The sequence below is a fragment of the Neopelma chrysocephalum genome, unplaced genomic scaffold, assembly GCF_003984885.1.
Source record: "Neopelma chrysocephalum unplaced genomic scaffold, ASM398488v2 Primary Assembly neopelma1_186344, whole genome shotgun sequence".
NCBI classification, from domain to species: Eukaryota; Metazoa; Chordata; class Aves; order Passeriformes; family Pipridae; genus Neopelma; species Neopelma chrysocephalum.
In genome coordinates this window covers 32,719-51,080 of record NW_020938934.1, presented here as the reverse complement: position 1 = coordinate 51,080, position 18,362 = coordinate 32,719, and the positions used below count along the sequence as shown (strand labels likewise).

The window sequence follows — 18,362 nt, the reverse complement described above, 5'->3', positions numbered from 1 at the left end:
AAAGCGTCCCTAAACGCCCCACAGTGTCCCACTCAGTCTCTTGGCATCCCACAGCATCCACTGGTGTCCCACGGAGTCCCGCAGGGTCCCCGGGACAGCGCACGGCGGTGCTGAGCCCCACCGGCGCCGATCTCCCCCGCGTCTCCCCTCCCAGACCCACGGCAGACCCGCCGCCGGTGTCCGTGCCCGGGGAAGGCCGGGGGCAGCCCCGCCGGGCGGGAGCGGGAAGCGCCGGAGCCGCCCCGTCGGGGCCGCCGGGATTGCGGCGCCGCGGGCAGCACGGCCCGGCCCGAAGGGCACCGGGGCTGCGGGGTCCCGGGGGCGCGACCGCGGGGCGAGCCCCCCGGGACCCCCGAGGCCGCGGGGAGCCGCCGGCTGATGTCCCGGGGGGACACGGGGAGGGACACCGGGAGGGACACCGAGGAGACCGCGGGGACACACGAGGAACACCGGAGGGGACACGGGGGGGACACAACGGGGGATCCACCGAGGTGACACCGCCGCGGGCTCCCCGGTGCGCCCGTCGGGGGCAGCCCAGGTGCACCCAGGGGAGGTCCCGGTGCCGGTGCGGGTCCCTCCCATGCCCGCTGGGCGCGGAGCCGCCAGGAACTGCCCCGGGTTTTCCTGCCCGTCCCGTCCCATCCCGTCCTGTCCCGGTGGGGAGCGGGGCCGGGCGCGGCCAGGGGACCCCGGCCCGGTATCGGTTCTGCTTTCGAGGGAGGCGATTTCGCAGTAACGGGGGGCGGGAGCCACCTGCCCCGGGGATTCCCCACCTGCCGCCGCCCCATAAGAACCCGGTGGCAGCGCCGGTGGCGGCATCGACCGGGAACGACCGGGAACGACTGGGAATGGCTCCGCTCCGCCGCCTCTGCCTCTGCCTCTGCCTCCCGCTGCTGCTGCCGCCGCCCGCGGCTCCGGCCCCGACCCCGGCCCCGGCCCCCCGCACCGACTGGGCCGCCTGTAAGAGCCTCTCCCGGGACCTGTCGCGGCTGCTGGCGACCGTCAAAGAACCGCACCCGGTGCTGGTGAGCGCGGGGGGCTCGGCCGGGGGGACCGGGGGGTTCCGGGGGACGGCGGGGACCGGGAAGTGCGGAGCACCCGGGTGGGAGGGGGGTCCCGAGGGTGCGGGGGGCCGGGGAGGGGCCCGGGGGACACGGAGAGCCCACTGACCCCCTGCTCCAGGAGGAGATGCAGCTGAGCCAGGAGGACCCCCAGAACTGGCCCCCCCGGATCCTCTGCAGCGACGCCTGTGACCCCCCCACGCTGGACACCAACAACACGGTACGGGGGGGGGCTGCGGGGGCTGGGGGGCTGCGGGGACGCTGAGGGGGGCCGGGGGGCCCAGGGAGGGCTCTGGGGCCCAGCAACGCTGAGGGATGTGCCTGGGGGTCCCCAGGGATGTCTGGGGTTCTCAGGGATGCACCTTGGGCTCCCAGGGGTGACCAAGGGTCTCGGGGATGCTGAGGGATATGCCTGGGGGTCCCAGGGATTCTGAAGGTGTCTGGGGGTCCCAGGGATGTCTGGGGGTCTCAGGCACGCTGAGGGATGTGTCTAAGGGTCCTGGGGATGTCTGGGGGTGCCAGGGATGCTGAGAGATGCACCTGGAGGTCCCGGGGATGTTTGAGGATCCCAGGGACACGGAGGGATGCACCTGGGGTCCCCAAGAGCGCCCGGGGGTGCGGGAGGGTCCCAGCCCCCCATCTCACCCCCCTGGCCCCCGCAGCGCTGCCTGCACCGGATCCTCCAGGCGCTCCAGCACTACCGGGACCTGCTGGGCTCCGACATCTTCCGGGAGCAGCCCCAGCCCCAGCTGGAGACCACGATGGACCAGCTGCTGGGCCTCGTGCAGGTGAGCGGGAGGGCGGGAGCCCCGAGGGAGCCCGTCGGGGGGACACGGCTGTGGCCCCGGGCCCCCTGACACCTCTGTCCCCGCAGCAGGAGCACGGCCACCCCCTCCGGCACCCCCTGGACCCCAGCACGAACTGGTCTCACGGGCTGCTCCGGCACCTGGCCCTGAACCGGCTCCGCTCCTTCGCCGCCGTCATGAGCCGCGTGTTCACCCACAGCGCCCGCTGAGCCCCCCGGGCCCCCCACCCCCCTATTTATTGCCTCCCTCTCGAGGGGTTATTTATGTGCCGCGTCCCCTATTTATCTCGGGTATTTATGGGTTTCTAATAAAGCTCTGGAGGAGACGAGCGGCTCCCGCCTGCGGCGCAACGGGCAGCACGGGCGGGGAGGGGTGGGAAGGGGTTTATTTACAGGGGAGGGGCCAAGGGGGGAGTCACTGGAAGTCGCTGGGGTCGATGTGGAGCGGGGGGAAGTCGGCGGAGGCGAAGAGGGAGTTGACAGCGGGCAGAGCCGAGTCCTCGGGCTGCGGCAGGAACGGGTCACGGTGGTCCAGGAGCACGGAGGCACCTGGGAGGGGAGGGGGGGACGGGTCAGCGCTGAGGGGACACCTCCGGGACCCCCAGGTACAGCCCTCAGAACCCCCGGGATCCCCAGGTGCATCCCTGGGATCCCCAGGCGCATCCCTGAGAATCCCTGGGAACTCCAGACCCCCCTGGGATCCCCGGGTGCCTCCCTCACCCCGGCACTCACCTGCCGGCCCAGGGGCCAGCTGGGGCCTCCCGTCCAAGCTCTCTGCCATGTTTGGCATCAGCTCTGCTGCCTCCAGCGTCTCCAGCGCCCCTGAGCCCGGCTCCAGCGCCTGCAGCAGCTCCTGGATGTCCTGGCTCCTGGGCAGCAGCTCCAGGTCCCTCAGCTCTGGTGGCAGCATCCCCTGGCCCTCAGTGACCTGCAGTGGCTCCACAGCCCCCGGTCTGGGCTGCAGCATCTCCATGTTCCCAGCTCCCACTTGTTGCAGCATCCCCGTGTCCACAGCTCCCACTTGTTGCAGCATCTCCATGTTCCCAGCTCCCACTTGTTGCAGCATCTCTGTGTTCCCAGCTCCCACTTGTTGCAGCATCCCCGTGTCCACAGCCACCGTCCCCTGGTCCCCCGGCAGCACCTGCAGCGTCCCCAAGTCCCCTGGTCCCACCTGCAGCATCCCCACCCCCCCGGGCAGCACCTGTATGGTCCCCACAGCCCTTAGTGCCTCTTGCAGCGTGTCCTGGATGTTGGGGACCACCTGCACCACCACCTCTGAGACCTCTGATCCCACCTGTGGTGGCTGTGGTGGCTCCAGGTGTTGGGACCCCGCCTGCAGCGTCCCCAAGCCCCCGGGCTGCAGCATCCCCGGGCTCGTGGCCACCACCTGCAGCTTCCCTGGGCTCACGGCCACTCCCTGAGGCGTCCCCAGGTTCTCTGGCTTGGCCTGTGGTGCCCCTGGGCTCTGGGACTCTGGCAGTGCCAGGCCACCCTCCCACTGTGTGCCCTGCCCTCCTCCGGGCTGCAGCTGCAGCGTCTCCAGGTTTTCAGTGGCAACCACCAGCTCCTCTTCCGTCTGCCACGACTTGTTTGCCTGCCTGGAGAGGGAGAGACAGCGGGTCAGGGGCAGGGGCAGAGTCAGGGCATCCCCTTCCCTGCGGGGTCTGAGTCACCAAGTCCAGGGCCACGGGGAGATGGGGGACAGGGAAGGGGGACTGAGGCCCCTCCGCTGCCTCACCTGGAGGACACACGGATGAGGCGCCGCCTCAGGTACTTCTCCGGCTCTGTCAGGTTCCCTGGGGGGAGAGAGGAGGGTCAGAGGGGGTGGCAGGTGCTCCCCCTGCCCTGTGCCGTGCCAGGCCGTGCCAGGCCGTGCCGTACCCTCCTGCTGCCGGCTGTAGTAGGGCCCGAAGGCCTTGTCTCGGGGGGTGTCGGGGTACAGGAACTGCAGGGGGTTCTCTGGAACGTTCTCCTCCATCATGATGTGGTACCCACGGATGATGTCGGGCAGTGCCAGGGACGCCAGCTCGGCCCCCGTGTACGGATCCACCGAGTCGAAAGTGGGGGGTCCTGCAGGGCCCCCCCGGGGGTCAGTGCCCGGGGGGGGCTGAGGGGCCGGACCCCGGGGCTGGGGGGGTGCACTCACCGCTCTCGGGATGCTCCACCCAGGTGAAGGTGACCCCCCCCCAGGACGCTCTCGCTGAACCGGATCAGGAACGTCCCCGTCCTCTTCGACTTGAGCAGTTTCCTCTCTTGTTTCCGGCTCACGAAGCCCAGGATGAGTCTGGGGGAGGCACCGTCAGCCCCCGCAGCCCCCGGGGCCCCCCCCCAGCCCCCAGCCCCGCTCCTACCCGTCCTTCCAGAGCGGCTTGAGGTGCTCCTGGAGCAGCCCCAGGATCCCGTCCAGCCAAGCCCAGAAGGAGAAGCCGGCGCCGTCCTGAAGTAGAGGGTGGGTGAGAGGGGCTGGGGGGGTTGGGGGCCACGGGAGGACGGGGGGGATGAGAGGGCAGGGTCATGGGGGGATGGCGACAGGGGCGACGGGCTCTGCTCACCTTGGAGAACTTGGGCCAGGCCACGGTGCTCTCTGGTGATGGCTTCGAGCCTTGGAGGCAAGAGCGGGGTGAGCAGGGGGACGGCACAGCCCCGTCCCCGCAGTGTCCCCCCCGGGGGTCGGGGCCTTACCAAAGAGCTTCTCGGCCAGCATGAGGAGGTGGTCCCGGCTCAGCCCCCTCTCTGCCACGCTCTCAAACTGCCAGCTCAGCACCTCGGCCAGACGGGGCCACGGGGCCGGGGGCGGTGCCGAGAAAATATTTTGGTCCTGCGGGACAGGGGGTGAGCGGGGACAGGGACACGGGGCAGGAACGGGGATGGGAGAGGGGCCAGGGGATGGGGATGTGTGGCAGGGGATGGGGATGTGCACTGGGGCAAGGGAGGGTGTCCAGGAGCTGGGACAGGGACCAAGGGACAGGTACAGGACAGTGATCAGGGGATGGGGGTGGGAGAGGGCACAGGATGGAGATTAGTGAGGAGCAGGGATGGGGACGGGACAAGGACCGGGGCAGGAGGTGGCAGGGGTGGGAGCACTGGGGGGGAGCAGTGCAGGGCTGGGGGGTCCTGCTCGCCTTGGGGTCAGAGCTGAGCATGTTGAACCAGAGGATGGAGGCCCAGGCGCTGGAGAACTGGTTGTTGTTGGAGATGATGACGAAGGGCAGCGTGGAGGTCTGCGGGGGGTGTGGGGGGTCAGGCTGGCAACCCCCAGTCCCCCCAGCATCCCCCAAGCCCTCCAGCCTCCCCAGCCTCCCCCAAAAGCCCCCCAGCCCCCCCCCTAGGCCCACCAAGCCCCCCAGCCCCTCACCTTCAGCTCCAGCTCCAGCCCGCAGTAGGCGTAGGCCAGCATGAAGGTGATGAGGTGCAGCTCCTCTGTCACGACCAGGGGACTCTGTAAGGAGGTGGCACCGTGGTCTCCACGTGGCCCCGGCCCCCCCCTGCGCCCCCACAGCCCCCAGCCCCACACCCACCTGTCCCCACAGCCCCCAGCCCCAAACCCACCTCGCCGGCGCCTTTGCTGCCCTTGCCAGACCTGCTGTCCTTCTGCTCCTTCAGCGTCTGTGGGGCAGCACAGAGTCAGCCCGGGGCGGGGGCCAGGGCTAGGCAGGGGGTCCTCGCCCCACTCTCCGCCCCTGGGGGACCTGGGGGTCTGGGGGGGGGGTAAAACCCTACGAGGTACTGGAAGTCGCAGACCAGCCCCTCCTGGGGACTGTCCCCGGCCAGGAGCGTTTTGCTGCTCGACGTCAGGATGTTGAACTTGCGAAACCTGCGGGGCACAGAAGAGGCGGCGGGTGGGGGGTCCCGGACCCCCGGGCAGGGGGGGAGCACAGCCCCATCCGCCACCTCCGGCACTCGCCCGGCTCTCACCCTTTGAGCTTGGGGGGGTCCCTGCAAGAGAGAGCGGGGTGTCAGTTGGGGAGCAGGGTGTCAGCAGGACAGGGGGGTGTCAGTTGGGGAGCAGGGTGTCAGCGGGGCAGCGGGGTGTCAGTGGGGCAGTGGGACCCCCGGGGGCGGGCGGGGGCTTGGGGGGGGCCCTGGAGGGAGAGGGGGGGGGCAGGGGGCTCGGGGGGTCCCGACCTGTCGATGTGGATGGCGCAGCCCATGCGGTGGTTGCGGTCGTGCAGCCTCACGAGCAGACGGGCGCGGGCCGAGAACTTGCTGCCGGTGCGGAGCACGAGCGGGCGCTTGAAGGGGTTGGGGGTGCTGGGCTGCTGCTCCACCACGAAGGCGCTGGGGCAGAGAGGGGGAGTCAGGGCTGCCCCGGTACCGTCCCGGCCCCACCCGTGCTGCCCCCACCTCTCAGAACCGTGGAATACCCTGAGCTGGCGACAGCCCACAAGGGTCAAAGTCCAGCTCCTGGCCCCGCACAGGACATCCCCAAAATCCCACCGTGCGCTGAGAGAGTTGTCCAAACGCTCCCCAAGCTCTGGCAGCCTCGGTGCCGCGACCGCTGCCCTGGGGAGCCCGTTCAGCGCCCGACCACCCTCTGGGGGAACAACCAGTTCCCAATATCCAACCCTGACACAGCTCCAGCCACTCACATCCCCTCTCCCACCTCTTCAGCAGGTGCGTGAGCTGCTCCTGCAGCCGCTGCTCCAGGAGGGGGGTCTCTGCCACCAGCGGGTCCCTCTCGTAGGTCACCTTCTGCCGCAGGTCGCTGAGCGCCCGGAGCAGCTGCCGCAGCTGGAACAGCCCCTGGCCCAGCCCCGTGAACCTGCGGGTGCCCCGGGGCTCAGCGGGGGCCGGCTGTGATCCCCCCGTGCCCCCCTCTCAGCCCGGCCCTACCAGGTCTCCAGCGGGCGCAGGTTGGTGTCCGTGGGGGCCCCCAGGCACGAGCGCTGCTGCCGCTGCCGCCAGTCCCCCAACTCCTGCTGCAGCAGCTCCCGCAGGGTCTCGCTGCGCCCCAAGAGCTGCTGCATCTGAGCCAGCACCTCCTGGGGGACGGACGTGGGTCTGAGCAGGGGGTGAGGGGCGGCCGTGGCCCCCCCATAAGCCCAGCCCTGCCCCCCCCTCACCCGCCGCTGCTGGTCCAGGTTCTGCAGCTTGGCCTGGAGGGCTTGGAGCTGCCGGGCGTACTGGGGGTCCCTGCTCCTCTCCTGACCTGTGGGCGGGTGGGAGGGCTCGGGGGGGGCTCGGGGGGGGGGGGGGCGGCCCCCGGGGGGGCCCGGGGGTCCGGGGGGGGGGTCTGTTACCTGCAGGGCCGTGTGGAACTCGGCCAAGCGCCGCTGGATCTGCTGCTCCCGGCCCCGCTCCGGGGGCACGGTGGGCGCCGGGGACGACCCCCCCTGCGGAGACACGGGGGGTCAGGGAGCGGCCCCGGGACCCCACAGGGTGAGGGGGGGACACCCCCACCCTACGGAGACATGGGAGGTCAGGCAGCAGCCCCGGGACCCCGCGGAGTGAGGGGGGGGACACCCCCCTGCCCTACCTGCCCCCCCGCCAGCCCCAGGCGCAGGATCCGCTGCTCCTCCTGCAGCAGGTTGGCCACCAGGTTGGCGAATTTCTCCGGATCCTCCTCGAACTCGGCCTGTGGAGGGGCACGGGGGGGGTCAGCGGGGCACAGAGGGCCCCCCCCGGCCCCTCTCCCTCAGCCCCCCCCACCCCCGGCCCCGACACCCACCTGGAGGTCCCGGTGGGCCTTGCGCAGGTTGTGCTTGAGCATGAAATCCTCGTGGCTCGTGCCCAGGCTGCCCATTCGGTCCGACAGGAGCGCCAGCAAGGAGTGGAAGAGCATCCGGGCGTGGGAGGAGAACGGCTCGGCCGCCTGGCGCCTGCGGGCACGGGGGGCTCAGCGCTGGCACTGCCGGTGCCCACCCCCCCGGTGCAGCCCCCCCCAGCCCGGTGCAGCCCCCCGTTACCAGTTCTGGTCCTCGATCCAGGCGGCCAAGCACTGGCGCACGGCCATGGGCAGCTCCGAGCCCGCGTAGAGCTGGTGCACCTGCTCCAGGTACGTGTTGGCCAAGCCCTGCACCTCCTGCCACTGCGCCATGCTGGGGGGGCACAGGGGGGGTCACGGGGGGCCCCGAGGACCCCCCCGGCCATCGCACGACCGGAGGATGTGGGACCGGTGCCCACGTGCCCCCGCCTGGCACAGCCACACCCCACGTACCTGCAGACGGGGGTCCCGGGGGTCCCTCAGCTCCAACTCGGCCCCGGGTGATCCCGGGGGTCCTTCTGCTCCGGGCAAGGGTTGAGCCACGGTGGGTTTCCCGCTTGGGGCGGGGGGCACACACCCCACCCCGACCCCACCCCGAGGGCCCCCTGCACCCCCTGTGCAGCCCCCCGGGCTCCTCCCAAGGTCCCCCTGGCCTGGTCCCCCATTGCACCCGCAGGGATCCCGGGAGTGGGTGCCCCTAAACACCCCTCGCCCCAGGGGGACACCCCCAGGGGGACACTCCCAAGGGGCCACCCGACAGTGATCCCTGTGTGCCCCCGCCGGGACCCCCTGTCTGTGCCCCCCTCCCCCGGGAGCCCCCGTCCCCCGGGACCCTTCGGAGCCGCCCCTGTCCCCCGGGACTCCCCCTCACCCGGGACCCACCGGGACCCTCCGTCCCCCACGACACCCCGGGAACGCCAAGACCGGCTCGAGACCTCCCCGGGACCCCCGGGACCCCCCCGGACCCACCGAGACCCCCCCGATCCCGGACCCACCTCGGCCGCCGGCGGGTCAGGAAGGCGCGGAGGCCACGCCCACTCCTCCGTGATTGGCGGAGGGCGGCGGCAAGACCACGCCCCTTCCCCCGACCTGCACTGTGATTGGTGGAGCGCGACACAGAGGCCACGCCCCCTCTAGCGGAGACTCCCAGGGTTGCCCATTTCCCCGAATTGACGTCACGGGGTGGGCGTGGTCAGAGGGGGCGTGGCCAGCGGGGAACGGTCGGGGGGATGGAAACGGGAGCGGGGACGGGGAATGGGGAGAGAACTGTGGGACAGGGACAGGGAATGGGGACAGAACTGTGGGACAGGGACAGGGAATGGGGACAGGGACAGGCCATGGGGACAGAACTGTGGGACAGGGCATGGGGAGAGAACTGTGGGGACGGGGACAGGCCATGGGGACAGGGAATGGGGACAGGGACAGGCCATGGGGACAGAGCCGCAGGGCCTGGAGCGCTGGGCAGGACAGGGACAGGGACTGGGACAGGGACAGAGCAGCTGCCACCACGTGGCTCAGCAAGGCCACCCCATGAACCAAGGTCCCCGTGCCCCAGCGCAGGGTGACTCCGCATCGATCCCGCAGGGACAGGGACGGGGACACGCCGCCAGCTGCCGCACGTGGCCTTTATTCAGACGATGATGGCGGAGCCGCTGTGGGCCGTGGGCACGGGCGGGGGGTCCCCGGCGGAGGTGAAGTACCCGATGAGCGCCCGAACCCCGGCCTTGAGCCCCGGCTGCAGCCCCATCTGCACCCCCACGGCCACGGGGCCGCCCAGGCTCCCGGTGAGCGCGGCCAGCCCGGCGTAGCCCAGGTCCTCGGTGGCCTCCAGCGCCCGCGCCGAGGCCGCGGCCCCGCAGCCCTGGAAGGCGAAGTAGATGCTGGTGCCCAGGTTGTAGAAGATGCTGACGCCCGGCACCCACTCCAGCACCCGGTGGGCTTCCCGCTCCCCCGGCGGGTTGCAGGCATCCTCGGCTTCGCCCTCATCCTGCCTCCGGCGCCGGGAGAGCCGCTGGCACGGGGGCAGCCGGGCCCCCGCGACCCTCCCCGCCCAGGGTGCCGTGGGCCGGGCGCCGGGGGTCCGGAGCGGGGTGGGATCCACGCAGGCAGAGCCCCCCGGGCGCGCCAGGCTGAGGAGGAGCAGGGACAGGGGCTGGGGGGCCGGGGCTCCCCGCAGCCCCGCCAGCCCCCGCAGCAGCGCCGCGGCCGTGGGGGTGCCCAGCTCCCGCGCCAGCCCCAGCGCCTCGGCCTCGGCCTGGGCCCCGCAGCCGGCCCCGTTCAGAGCCAGCGCCAGCGCGGCGCGGGCCAGGGCGTGGGGCTCGGGGGGCAGCCGGGCAAAGCCGGGCAGGGCGTTGGGGCCCAGGTCGTGGCACGGGACCCCCCGTGCCTGCGGCGGGATGGGACCCGCCAGCTCCGCCAGCAGCGCCCGCAGCAGCACCCGGTCACTGGCATCCACGTCAGAGAGAGCCACAGCGGGGCCGAGGAGGAGGAGTGGGAGGAAGAGCAGGACCCTGGGCATGGCGGCAGCTCCGGGAATGGCTGCGGAGGCGGGAGAAGGGCAGAGCCCCGTCAGCCCCCCGCGGCCGCAGCCCCCCGTGACCCCCCCAGTGTCCCCAGCTCACCGCTGTCACTGGTCCTTGCCCTGGCCAGGTGCCACCGTCCTTTGCCCCGCGCGGCCCCCGCGGCCCCTTTATAGCCACTGTTATCAGGGGGTTGCGACACGCGGGGTGCGGGGACAGGGACCGGGGACGGGACACTCCCTGTGGCCAGAGCGGCTCGACCCCTGCGGCCAGAGCAGCTTGACCCCCCCCCAGCTCCAGCTCCCTCCAGCCCCACACACCAAGGAAGGGCAAGAGTCACGTTTATTTGGGCCCTGTCCGGATTTAAAAGGTTTAAAAGGAAAACAAACCCAAAGAGCTGAGAAAAATGGGAGTTTGGGGCAAAACAGGGAAATGAAGACACCAGGGGAAGGGGATGGGGGGGGCAGCAACTGGCTGCTCGTGCAGCCCTTAAAAACAGGATCAAAACCTGCAGAAACCCCAGAAAACAGCCCAGGGCCTGGGCCTGGCAGACAAGGGAAGCCCCTCAACCCTCCTCCTCCTCCTCGTCCTCCTCCAGGCAGCGGAGGCGCTTCCGCCTCCCCCGGGGCTGGGGGTCCTCGTCCTCCTCATCCTCCTCGGAGCAGGGGGCTGCAGGGGCCAGCCCGGGACCTGTGGGTGGAGGAAGAGGGGAGGGGGCTGAGCCCCCAGCCAGGGGGTGAGGGGAGTGGGGGTTACACCCCTGTCCCTCCACCGCCTCCCCAGCCCCAGGGACGGGGCAAAGGGGCTGGGGACGGGACAACCACGACCCAGCAGTGCCCTGTGCCCAGCTCCTGGTGACACCCAGAGCCCCCTCAGCCCCACAGGAGAGGGCAGAGGGGCTGAACCCACCTGAGCTCCCGCCGTCCTCATCCTCACTGTCGAGCTCCCGGCGCCTCTTGGTGCCCACCGGGCTGGGGACGGGGACAGGGACGGGCTCCTCGCTGCAGCCACGGGGACAGGGGTTGGCACCACTCAGCCCCACACTGGGACAGCACGGGGGGCCCAAATCCCCTCCCCAGGCAGGGGGAGGACCCCCCAAATCAGGAAGAAGAGACCCCCAGCTCGGGGAAGGGATCCTGATCTCACCTCTCCGAGCCTGATCCCAGCTCTGCCGGCAGCTGCTCTGCTGAGGGGCACAGGGAGAGGGGCTCGGGGCCGTCCCCACGGGTGGTGGGGGTCCCACACCCCCAGCCCGGCCCCTCACCCGGACCTGGGTCCTGGGGGGGGGCACTGGGGTGGCTCTGGCAGGTCCCGGGGGGACCCTGAGGGGTCGGGGCCGTGGTGGGCGACGGAGGCGGACGCGCGTCGGAGCTGCTGCGGGGTCAGGGCGGCTGGGATGCGCCAGAAGGATTCCTGGGAAGAGAGGGGGGGACGCTGCAGGGCTGTGCCAGGAGCGAGGGGACAGGGCCAGGGGTGGGCACGGGGCCAGGGGTGGGCACGGGGAGCTCACCTGCTCGCTGGCGGGGGGCCGCAGCCCCAGCTGCCTCAGCAGGCTCTGGAAGCGCCGGTTCTCCATGGCGTCCTCGTTCTCCTCCGTCAGCGGCACCAGCGGCACCGGCTGGGACACGCCTGGGCCCAGAGCACCGTCAGTGGGACCCCCCCGAGCCCACGGTCCCCCCTGACCCCCACCCCGCTCACCATCCTCCTCCTCGTCCCCCCTGACCCTCCCCACTCACCATCCTCCTCGCAGCACCCCCGACCCCCACCCCACTCACCATCCTCCTCCCTGTCCCCCAATCCCCCCGTCACTCACCGTCCTCCTCCCAGCCCCCCCTGACCCTCCCCACTCACCGTCCTCCTCCCTGTCCCCCGCTGCCCTCCTCAGACAGTTCTCCAGCCACCGCAGGGGCCCGGCCAGGCCTGGGGACAGCAGAAGGTGACAAAGGGTCTGGCCCTGGAGCCAAGCCCAACCTGGGGGGGGGGGGACCAAGAGCCCCTCGCCCACCTTCCTGATGCAGACACCGAGCCAGGCCCTGCCCAGCCCCTTCCTCGGGTGCCCAGTTCTCCTCCATGGGGCCTTCCTCCACTTCATCCTCCTCCTCGTCCTCCTCCTCCTCCTCGCTGTCCTCATCCTCTGCTGAGCTGTCCTGGGCTGGCACAGCCGGGGCACCAGTGGCAGCCTGCAGGGACCAGCCGCGTTCGGGTGCCTGGGGTGGGGCAGCACCCGCTGGGCACAGCCCAGGACCCCCCAGATCCCCCTTTTACCGTCCCGGGGCCGTGGCCGTGGCTCTTCCTGCGGCGTTTCTTGTGCAGCTCCTTGCGCTCCGACACCAGCCCCAGCCCCAGCAGCTTCTCCACCACCCGGGCCCGCGAGCGCCGCGCCGTCAGGTGCTTCAGGATGTTCCCCAGGACGTCTGTGGGGCGGGGGGTCAGCGTGGGGGGCTACAGGGGGGCGACCACCCCCTCCCACCCCGGCCCCGCTCACCGTCCGAGCCCTGGAATTCCTCGAAAAGCCGCGTCAGCTCCTCCTCCTGCTCCTGCGTCCACAGCACGATGCGGGTGCCCTTCCTGGGGGGGGGGGACACGGCTGTGGGTCCCTGCCCCGGGGTGAGGGGGGGTCCCTGCCCCGGCCCGGGGGTCCCCCGTGGGCATCCCTGACCCACCTCTCCCGTGGGAAGTCCCTGGCACTGCTGGCCAGGCCCATCCTCACCAGCTGCTTCACCACCTGCCTGCGGGTCCGCCCGGGGGTCGGGAGATGGGCCAGGATGGCAGCGATGACGTCCTCACCTGCGGGGGCAGGAGGTGCAGGGACAGAGCCCCTCCTGCCCCCCGGGGGTCCCACTGCCCCCCTCCCACCCCCGGGTCCTTTGATACCTTCCATCTCCTTGTACTTCCAGTACAGCTCCCGCAGCTCCTGCTCTTCCTGCGGGGTCCAGGGGGGGACCCGGCTCCTGGGAGCCCTGGGCCGAGGCAGAGGGGGGGTGAGGGGAGAGAAGGGGGGTTCAGGGGGGTTACAGCCCCCTCCCCGACCCCACTCACCCCTCTCCCTCCTGCAGGGAGCCGTAGCCCTTGGTCATCTCGCAGGCGGCCGTTGGGTTCTTCCAGAAGAGCAGCTCCACAAAGGCCTTTTTGTTGGTGGCCGCCAGCGCAAAGAACTTGCCCAGGATGAACTTGGCCAAGGCCACCAGCTCCTGGGGGGAGAGCGGGAGGGACAGTGGGACCGGGGGACACAGCAGGGACACAGCAGGGCCAGGGGGGACACGGGGGGCATCGGGGGTCCCGCTGACCTGGTGGGCGCCGGCGGCGGGGTCGCTGAGCAGGCGGTGGAAGAGGGCAAAGAGGGAGAGCTGGAAGAGCAGCGGCTCCATGTGCAGGTCGCGGGCCAGGCGGTGCAGCAGCCGCGCCGCGCAGTGGTTGGTGCGGGGGCTGTTCCGTGGGTACCCCCGGAGCAGCAGCACCAGCGCCCGAACCACGGGGGCACAGGCAAACCTGCCACGGACCCCTGTGAGCGTGGCTGCCCCAGGGAGGGACCCCCCAGCACCACGGGGGCACAGGCAAACCTGCCACGGACCCCTGTGAGCGTGGCCGCCCCAGGGAGGGACCCTCCCTGCGCCCCTGGGGCCGCCCGACCCCTCTCACCGCTTCAGGTAGTCGAGGAAGTTGAATTCCTTCTCTGACACTTGCACCGTCTCCTCCTCCTCTTCTTCGTCCTCCTCTTCCTCGTCCTCCGGCTCCTCGGGCTCGGGGGGTGCGTTCCCTGCGGTGAGACGCGCTGAGGGTCCCCAAAGCTCTCCTCCCTTCTGGCCCAGAGCTCTCCCCCTCCCCGGGGACTCACGGGGCAGGGGAGCGACGAGGATCTCCCGCAGCAGCCGGGTCTCCTCGGGCGGCCCCGCGTCAGCAGCTCCGAACACGTCCCCTTCGGGCCAGACATCCCTGGGGACAGGGAGGGGACAGGCTGGCACCACGTCCCCGCACCCCCGAGGACGAGAGGGGAATGGCGGTGCCGGTACCTGGCAGAGCGGAGCAGCCTCAGGGCCTGGGGCACCCGGGAACGCCGCAGGCAGCCCTGGATCCGCAGCAGAGCCTCCGCCCGCTGCTCCTCCACTGGCGTCTCCGAGGCGGCGTCGAAGGGCACCACGTCCTCGGGCAGGGGCACCTCGCCCTGCGGCGGGGACACCGTCACCCCACGCCCTGCCAGGACCCCCAGAGGCCCCCGCGGGGTCGGACCCTTCCCTGGTACCTCCAGGCAGGCCTGGAGCTGCGGGGCCAATCCTGCCCACAGCTCCTCCAGCTCCTCAGTGCTGGGTGGTGTCGGGCCGAGGGCCGCGGGCGCCCGCGGCTTCTTCTTCCTGCGGATGCGTTTGCTCTGGGGAGGGGGCAAAAACAGGCTCAGGAGGGGCTGCCTGACCCGCCAGGGTCCCCCTGGGTGGGGCAGCCGCGCCCCACCTGCACCACGAGGCTGGCACGGCCGCGGCAGAAGCGCTCCAGCATGCGCAGGAAGAGATGAGCCGTCTCCACCAGGTCCCGCAGGAAGCTGCGCGGCTGCTTCGTCTCGTCGAACTTGCGGAAGAGCGCCAGGAAGAGCTCCCGGTATTCCATCAGGTAGAAGATGTTGCCTGGGGAGGACGGGGCGGGGGGGGTCGGTGGGAAGCGGGGGGGGTCGGACAGCCCCACCCTGGGACGGGCGGAGGGATGGAGGGACTCACTTTTGATGACCTGGCTGCTGTCCCGCACCGCCTGCTCGGGGGACCGGTCCATCTCCTGCACCGTCCGCAGCAGCTCCTGGTACGCCTTCAGGGCCAGGTGCATCCTGGGGACGGCAGCGGGGTGGCCCCAGGTGCCCAGGGAACCCCAGACACTACGGGGGTGGTGTCCCAGATGCCCAGGGGGGGTCCGGGTGCCCAGGGTGCTCACCTGCGGGCCCAGGTGGTTGCCTCCTTCTTGTCCATCAGGGCCATCTCGTAGTACTTGGTGAGGTTCTGCTCGATGAAGTGGAAGGCACGGACACTCACCGTCTCCGACACCAGCTCCGGGCGGAAGCCGCGGCGCCGGTTGAAGGCCATGAAGAAGGCGGTGGCCCACAGGTAATAGGTCTCATCGTGCTGCTGAGCCTTCTCCCTCCCCAGCTGGTCCTGGGGGCGGCGGGGGGGGCGGTCAGAGGGGGTCCCGCAGCCCAGGGAAGGGGGTCCTGGCCCCCCCAGGCCGCTCACCTTGACCAGCAGCATCAGGCGGTTGTAGCAGCCCTCCAGGAAGTCCTGGCAGAAGTGGCGCAGGAAGAGCCGGACGTTGCGGGCCGAGCGTCGGGAGGGCTCGGACTCGGGGGCCGCCTGGCGCCGCCGGGGCACCCGCTGGGGCTCCTTGCCCAGGTCGTGGCTGTAGCTCTTCAGCTGCGGGGGACGAGCTGCCAGACTTGCACCCCGGTGGCATCATCCCTGTGCCCCCCGCCACATCTCCGTCCCCCTCCAACGCCCCTGTCCCTGTGCTCCCCACCGTGTCCCCATCCTGGTGCCCTCTGCCACATCCCAGGCCCCCGTCCCTGCACTCACGTTGTGCAGCCCTTTGTGGAACACGACGTCCCGGTCCCCGATGGACTTCAGGCCCTGCAGGACGTAGGAGCCGCCGAAGCGGGAGTGCCTGGGCAGGGGGACGGGGGCTGAGTGGTGCCGGCCCTGCCACGGGGTCCCAGCCCTGCCACGGGGTCCCAGCCCTGCCACAGGGGTCCCAGCCCCGCCACAGGGGTCCCAGCCCCGCCATAGGGGTCCCCCCTCCTCACCTGGACGGGCGCTGCAGTGCCCGGGCCCTCTTCTCCGCCAGCTCCCGCTGCCGCAGGGTCTCCAGCTCCCGCGTGTCCTCCCCGTGCTCGGCGCCCGCCGGGCCCTGTCCCAGCGCCGCCAACTCCTCCGGGTTCTGCCGGCGGCTCCGTCAGCTTTGCGGGGTCCCCGGGGGGGTTCCCCTGCCCCGCCGCCCCCGCCCCGGCTCACCTGGTCTCGGAACATGAGGGAGATGATCTCCAGGACGTGCAGGGCCCATTGCTGCTCCACCTGGGCGCTGGCCAGGAACTTGAGCAGGTCGTCCATGCCGCTGATGTGCAGCGCCCACAGCACCCGGTCGTGCACGCTGGCGTCCCCGTCCACGCCCTGGGGGGCACGGGGGGTGGGGAGGGGGGGTCTCCACAGAGCCGTGGCGACCCCAAAGTCGCTGGGGAGGTGGGGAAGGGCCCCATCCCGGTACCTGCTCCTCCGTGGGGTCCGGGGGGACGTGCAGCACGTTGCGCACCAGCAGCAGGATCCTCTCGATCAGCAGCGTGTCCTCCTCCTGCCGCTGCTCCCAGTCCTGGGGGGATGGAGCCGTCAGAGCCTCCTGCAGCCCCTCAGGGTCCCCCAGCAGGGACAGACCCCGCAGCCCCCACAGGATCCCACAGCAGGGACAGACCCCGCAGCCCCCACAGGATCCTGAAGCAGGGACAGACCCCGCAGCCCCTCAGGGACTCACCAGCTGCAGGAGGTCGTAGAGCTTCTCGCTGAGCACCACGAAAACCTTCTCACTGGCAAAAGCCTGCAGAGAGCCCACGTGAGCGAGGGGCCCGTGGGCAGAGCCATCCCCCAGGGCCCTGCCCCGGGCAGACTCACCTCCTTGTAGGCCTGCAGGTAGGACAGCACCTGGAGAAAGTGGTGCCGGGAGGCTGCATCCGTGGGCACCTTCCCGAAGCAGAGCAGGGCCGGCTGCGTCAGGTTCACCATCAGCCTGAGAGGGGGTGGGGGGCTGTGAGGGACCCCCGCCCTGCAAGGAGCCCCCGCGGGGCCACCCCCCGTCCCCAGAGCTGTCCCCCGGTACCTGACGATGGCATCGAAGAGCACCTTGTCCTGCGGGTACTGCACCAGGATGGGCAGGAGGTCGTTCTGCAGGATCTGGGCCGCCCCCAGCTGCTGCCGCACGTCCCGGGTCTCGTCCTCGTGGCGCAGGTACCGGATCAGGTCCTTGACGCTCTCTGGGGGGACACGGGGTCGTGAGTCCCCGCCACCCCCGGCACCCCCCGCCCCTCCCGGCGCCCACCTACCCAGGCAGTCGGGCTCCCGGTGGTAGACGTCACCCTCCAGGTAGCCCAGGGCGCTGCAGGTGGCCAGGAGCTCGCAGTTCATCATGTACCAGTCCATGCAGCGCGGGGCTGCGCACCGGGACCGGCACCGGGGGCCGCCTGCGGGGCACCGTCAGCGCCGCCGTGTGCGCCCGGTCCGGGCTCCTCCGGGACCTCCCGCCCGTCCCGGGCTCCCGCGATACCGCCCGTCGGTCCCAGTCCCCCTCCACACCAGAGCACCCCGCTTGTCCCGGTCCACGCCGATTCCGGTGGCGGATTCCCGATCCCGGGGCATCTCCCAATCCCAGTCCCCTCCAATGCCGGCGAACCTCTCAGTCCCGGTCCCGCCCTATACCGGCCCATCCCACGGCCCCGGTCCGCCCCGATCCCGGAGCACCCCCCGCTCCGGGTCGTCCATGATCCCCACCCCCCGATCCCGGAGCGCCTCCCAGACCCCGGTGCTCCCTTCGATCCCGGAGCGCCCCGCGACCCCGCATTCCCCCGGGCCGGTACGAGTTGACCCCGGTCCACCGCGATCACCCCGATCACCCCGCAGCCCCCGGCGCCCCCCGATCCCGGCCTCCCCCGGCCCCGATGCCCCCCCGGTGCCCGCTCACCGCCGCCCCGTCCCCGCCGTTCCCGCGGTCCCGGCGCGGGGGCGGCGTTACACAACCGGCCCAGTTCCCGCGGACCGAGGCCCCGCCCCGCGCGCGCCCTTCAAGGGGCAACGTCACTCCCGCTCCCTGTGGGCCCTCTCACACCCCCCCCAGTGCCCCACCCCGCCGCCCCCCACGGGTGCGAACCAGCGGAGTGATGCCCCGGGGACCCCTCCCCTCGACCCCCGCCCCGCGGCGCTGAGGGGGGGGCGCACACAGGGCTCTCTCTGTGGGGACGCGGCGCGATGGAGGCGTTGCCCTTTTAAGAGCGGCGCTGTCTGGGCGTGGCCTCGCCGCGGGCGCGGGAACCGGCGGCTCCTCCCGCCGCCTCCGCGCGGTGCCCGGGGGGGCTCCGGTGCGTGTCCGTCCCCCCCCATCCTCCACTCCCTCCCGCATCCCGGCGCCGGGCACGGCCGCCAGCGGTTACCAAAATAAAAGAGCAGGTTTAATTCACCGAACACAGAAGTCCCGCCGCGGCGGGGCGGGGCGGCCCCGGCCCGGTTCGGGCGGGCCCCGGGCAGGCCGGTGCCCGGTTGCCCGGC

At 71.7% G+C, this 18,362-nt stretch overlaps 4 protein-coding genes across 4 annotated transcripts; 1 reads left to right on the top strand and 3 right to left on the bottom strand.

The window, feature by feature from the left end:
• Positions 1 to 848: 848 nt before the first annotated feature.
• On the top strand, positions 849 to 2,076 carry LOC113962928 (interleukin-23 subunit alpha-like). The gene is made up of 4 exons (XM_027673723.1): positions 849 to 1,019; positions 1,183 to 1,281; positions 1,724 to 1,849; positions 1,936 to 2,076. Exons 1-4 carry the CDS (start codon positions 849 to 851, stop codon positions 2,074 to 2,076), a joined length of 537 nt encoding a protein of 178 aa, XP_027529524.1.
• A 157-nt stretch (positions 2,077 to 2,233) lies between these two features.
• On the bottom strand, positions 2,234 to 8,377 carry LOC113962930 (signal transducer and activator of transcription 2-like). Its single transcript, XM_027673725.1, is given in 23 exon segments — positions 2,234 to 2,415; positions 2,599 to 3,464; positions 3,605 to 3,662; positions 3,748 to 3,936; positions 4,013 to 4,052; positions 4,054 to 4,150; positions 4,218 to 4,303; positions 4,419 to 4,468; positions 4,549 to 4,684; positions 4,989 to 5,087; positions 5,222 to 5,305; positions 5,416 to 5,472; positions 5,587 to 5,680; positions 5,782 to 5,802; positions 5,992 to 6,144; positions 6,470 to 6,628; positions 6,700 to 6,848; positions 6,930 to 7,034; positions 7,107 to 7,199; positions 7,343 to 7,441; positions 7,535 to 7,685; positions 7,773 to 7,904; positions 8,024 to 8,377. Coding segments are annotated over 22 exon segments (3,051 nt in total). The 5' UTR covers position 7,904; positions 8,024 to 8,377; the 3' UTR covers positions 2,234 to 2,281.
• A 795-nt stretch (positions 8,378 to 9,172) lies between these two features.
• Positions 9,173 to 10,299, bottom strand: LOC113962929 (apolipoprotein F-like). Its single transcript, XM_027673724.1, has 2 exons — positions 10,188 to 10,299; positions 9,173 to 10,112 (listed from the first exon to the last, which is right to left on the bottom strand). Exon 2 carries the CDS (start codon positions 10,086 to 10,088, stop codon positions 9,201 to 9,203), a length of 888 nt encoding a protein of 295 aa, XP_027529525.1. The 5' UTR covers positions 10,089 to 10,112; positions 10,188 to 10,299; the 3' UTR covers positions 9,173 to 9,200.
• A 120-nt stretch (positions 10,300 to 10,419) lies between these two features.
• Positions 10,420 to 17,811, bottom strand: LOC113962933 (protein timeless homolog). Its single transcript, XM_027673727.1, is given in 31 exon segments — positions 10,420 to 10,779; positions 10,999 to 11,090; positions 11,236 to 11,272; positions 11,354 to 11,375; positions 11,377 to 11,502; positions 11,600 to 11,718; positions 11,941 to 12,009; positions 12,095 to 12,269; positions 12,355 to 12,503; positions 12,575 to 12,657; positions 12,753 to 12,876; positions 12,964 to 13,049; positions 13,129 to 13,280; positions 13,377 to 13,578; positions 13,729 to 13,846; positions 13,925 to 14,022; positions 14,100 to 14,251; positions 14,330 to 14,455; positions 14,536 to 14,705; positions 14,796 to 14,899; positions 15,004 to 15,221; positions 15,300 to 15,476; positions 15,636 to 15,723; positions 15,863 to 15,996; positions 16,071 to 16,226; positions 16,321 to 16,422; positions 16,582 to 16,644; positions 16,719 to 16,833; positions 16,924 to 17,077; positions 17,147 to 17,284; positions 17,782 to 17,811. Coding segments are annotated over 30 exon segments (3,633 nt in total). The 5' UTR covers positions 17,244 to 17,284; positions 17,782 to 17,811; the 3' UTR covers positions 10,420 to 10,654.
• Between the last annotated feature and the right edge of the window lie 551 nt (positions 17,812 to 18,362).

Coding starts and splice junctions, on each gene's coding strand:
- LOC113962928 (XM_027673723.1), top strand. CDS start 849: ATGGCTCCGCTCCGCCGCCTCTGCCTCTGCCTCTGCCTCCCGCTGCTG. Junction 1,020..1,182: donor CCGTCAAAGAACCGCACCCG/GTGCTGGTGAGC, acceptor CCCCTGCTCCAG/GAGGAGATGCAGCTGAGCCA. Junction 1,282..1,723: donor CGCTGGACACCAACAACACG/GTACGGGGGGGG, acceptor TGGCCCCCGCAG/CGCTGCCTGCACCGGATCCT.
- LOC113962929 (XM_027673724.1), bottom strand. CDS start 10,088: ATGCCCAGGGTCCTGCTCTTCCTCCCACTCCTCCTCCTCGGCCCCGCT.